Source organism: Myotis brandtii, unplaced genomic scaffold, assembly GCF_000412655.1.
Source record: "Myotis brandtii unplaced genomic scaffold, ASM41265v1 scaffold9, whole genome shotgun sequence".
In the NCBI taxonomy this organism is placed as follows: domain Eukaryota; kingdom Metazoa; phylum Chordata; class Mammalia; order Chiroptera; family Vespertilionidae; genus Myotis; species Myotis brandtii.
The window spans coordinates 1,606,522-1,608,683 of NW_005371693.1; the positions used below are offsets into that span (position 1 = coordinate 1,606,522).

General features: G+C 56.8%; 1 protein-coding gene and 1 long non-coding RNA gene across 3 annotated transcripts in view; both read left to right on the forward strand.

The window, feature by feature from the left end:
• The first annotated feature begins 350 nt into the window (after positions 1–350).
• On the forward strand, positions 351–1,238 carry LOC106724598. Its single transcript, XR_001360445.1, has 2 exons — positions 351–689; positions 1,119–1,238. It is a non-coding gene; the product is annotated as an uncharacterized LOC106724598 (long non-coding RNA).
• Positions 1,239–1,506: 268 nt separating this feature from the next.
• Positions 1,507–2,162, forward strand: part of GATA3 (GATA binding protein 3) — an 18,800-nt gene continuing 18,144 nt past the window's right edge. Inside the window, exon 1 of one of the 2 annotated variants that reach the window (XM_014532597.1) lies at positions 1,507–1,945. In XM_014532597.1, coding sequence (XP_014388083.1) covers positions 1,705–1,945 — 241 coding nt within the window. In that variant the 5' untranslated portion in view covers positions 1,507–1,704. The remainder of the gene's footprint in view (positions 1,946–2,162) is intronic. The other variant, XM_014532596.1, reaches the window with a different exon arrangement.

A 2,162-nucleotide genomic window follows, 5' to 3' on the forward strand; every position in this document is an offset into this window, starting at 1 on the left:
AACGCGGAGTTTCAATCAAAGGCATATTTCTCATGCCCGATTTCTCAACTCGCAGACATTTCTCTCCAGAGGCAAATCTCAAAGTACTTGGACGTTAATTTTGTTTTTTTCTGATCAGTTTTACATGCTCATAGCACCAAGTCAATGAACTTCTCAATACGCCCCAGAATGAATAATAATAAAAAAATTGCTCACTTAAAAAGTCTGAAAAAGCAACTCTGCCTGTAGAAATTAAGTTTATGAATGGAACAGGCCGGTTTCTCCGGCAAGGAATAGTCCACCCAGCCGGAAAGAATTGGCAGGAGCTGGAGCCACATTTAAAGGGCCAGAGCGAGAGGAGGGGCTGGGGGTGAAGCCCCGGAGCGGGTTTGGGTTGCAGTTTCCTTGCGCGGGGGAGGCTGTCCCCTCCTCGCCAGCGCCAGGCTCCTCCCTCTCTCGCAGATGACACTAGAACCTCCTTAAGTTGCGTCGCGCCACAGCTGTCTGCGAACACTGAGCTGCCTGGCGCCGTCTTGATACTTTCAGAAAGAATGCATTCCCTGTAAAAAAAAAAAAAATACTGAGAGAGGGAGAGAGGAAAAGAGAGAGAGACGGGGAGAGCGCAAGACAGAGCAAGCCACGCAATCTGACGGAGCACTCTCTGCTCCAGGTCACACGCCTCCTCCTCCTCTCTGCTCCTCGCTAACCAGGTTGGTACCGGCGACTTTTATTTATTTATTTATTTAAGTTTGATTTCCCCCCTCTCTGCATTTGGGAAAACTGTACAACATTTAAAACGCAACCCTCCTGTTTTGGAGAGTTTCTAGAGGCTGGAAGAAAGTTCCTTGGGACCGGTGTCCCCCGGAGGGAGGGAGTGTCGTCCGAGTTGGAAGGGCTCAGCCAGTCCCGGGCTCCTGGGCTCCCGGGAGAGCCAGGCTGCGGGGATGTCCATTGGGAGTCTTTCCCTCCTGGGCTGCGTCCGGGTGTTCCCAGCTCTGTAGGAGGTGCGCGCGTGTGCGCGTGTGTGTGCGTGTCCCGGGGCGCGGGCCGGCGGCTCGAGGGCAGGTGGTGCCACTTCATAAACTCAGGTGCCAAAGAACTTCGGAGCTCACCCAGGTCTCCCCTTCTCTCTTTTGCAGGTGACTCGAGGAGGGCCTCCGCCTTGGAGCCGCTGGAGAAGAGCCTCACTTGCAGAATTCCAGCTGTCCTCGCCCCCCTTTGCAGTTTGGGGCCCCTTTATCCTCTGTACCTGTTTTTTTTTAATTTCTTTTTTTCTTCCTCTTCTCTTTGCTAAACTACCACTCAAAAGATTTTTTTTTAAAAAAAATCTCATTTGCTCATCTTTCCTTCCCACCTTTCCCATTCCCATACTGAAAACAAATCATTAAACGAGTCCTGCTCCTCCGACGGCAAGCTCACCTGCAGATCCTCGGAGCCCCCACCCCCTGACCGCCCAGACCGATCGCCCTCCCTCTCCACCCGCGGGTTCCGGGCCCGGCGAGAGGGCGCGAGCGCAGCCGGGGCCATTCCTATTTGCTCATCTTTCCTTCCCACCTTTCCCATTCCCATACTGAAAACAAATCATTAAACGAGTCCTGCTCCTCCGACGGCAAGCTCACCTGCAGATCCTCGGAGCCCCCACCCCCTGACCGCCCAGACCGATCGCCCTCCCTCTCCACCCGCGGGTTCCGGGCCCGGCGAGAGGGCGCGAGCGCAGCCGGGGCCATGGAGGTGACGGCAGACCAGCCGCGCTGGGTGAGCCACCACCACCCTGCGGTCCTCAACGGGCAGCACCCAGACACGCACCACCCGGGCCTCAGCCACTCCTACATGGACCCAGCGCAGTACCCCCTGCCCGAGGAGGTGGATGTACTTTTTAACATCGACGGTCAAGGCAACCACGTCCCGTCCTACTACGGAAACTCGGTGAGGGCCACGGTGCAGAGGTACCCGCCGACCCACCACGGTGAGTCCGCCCCGGGTGCGGAGACCCCGCTGCCCCAGGTCGGGGAGGCCGGGAGGGACCCGGGGTGGGGAGACACAGCCGAAGCTCCCAGCGCCGTTAGTGCTTCATTTTAAAAACCTGGGGCCCGGAAATGGGCGAGGAAGCCGTCTCGACCGTCTTGAGAATGTGTTTTTCACAACAGTCCCGGAGGCGCCTCTCCGCGGCTGGAGTCTCTGAG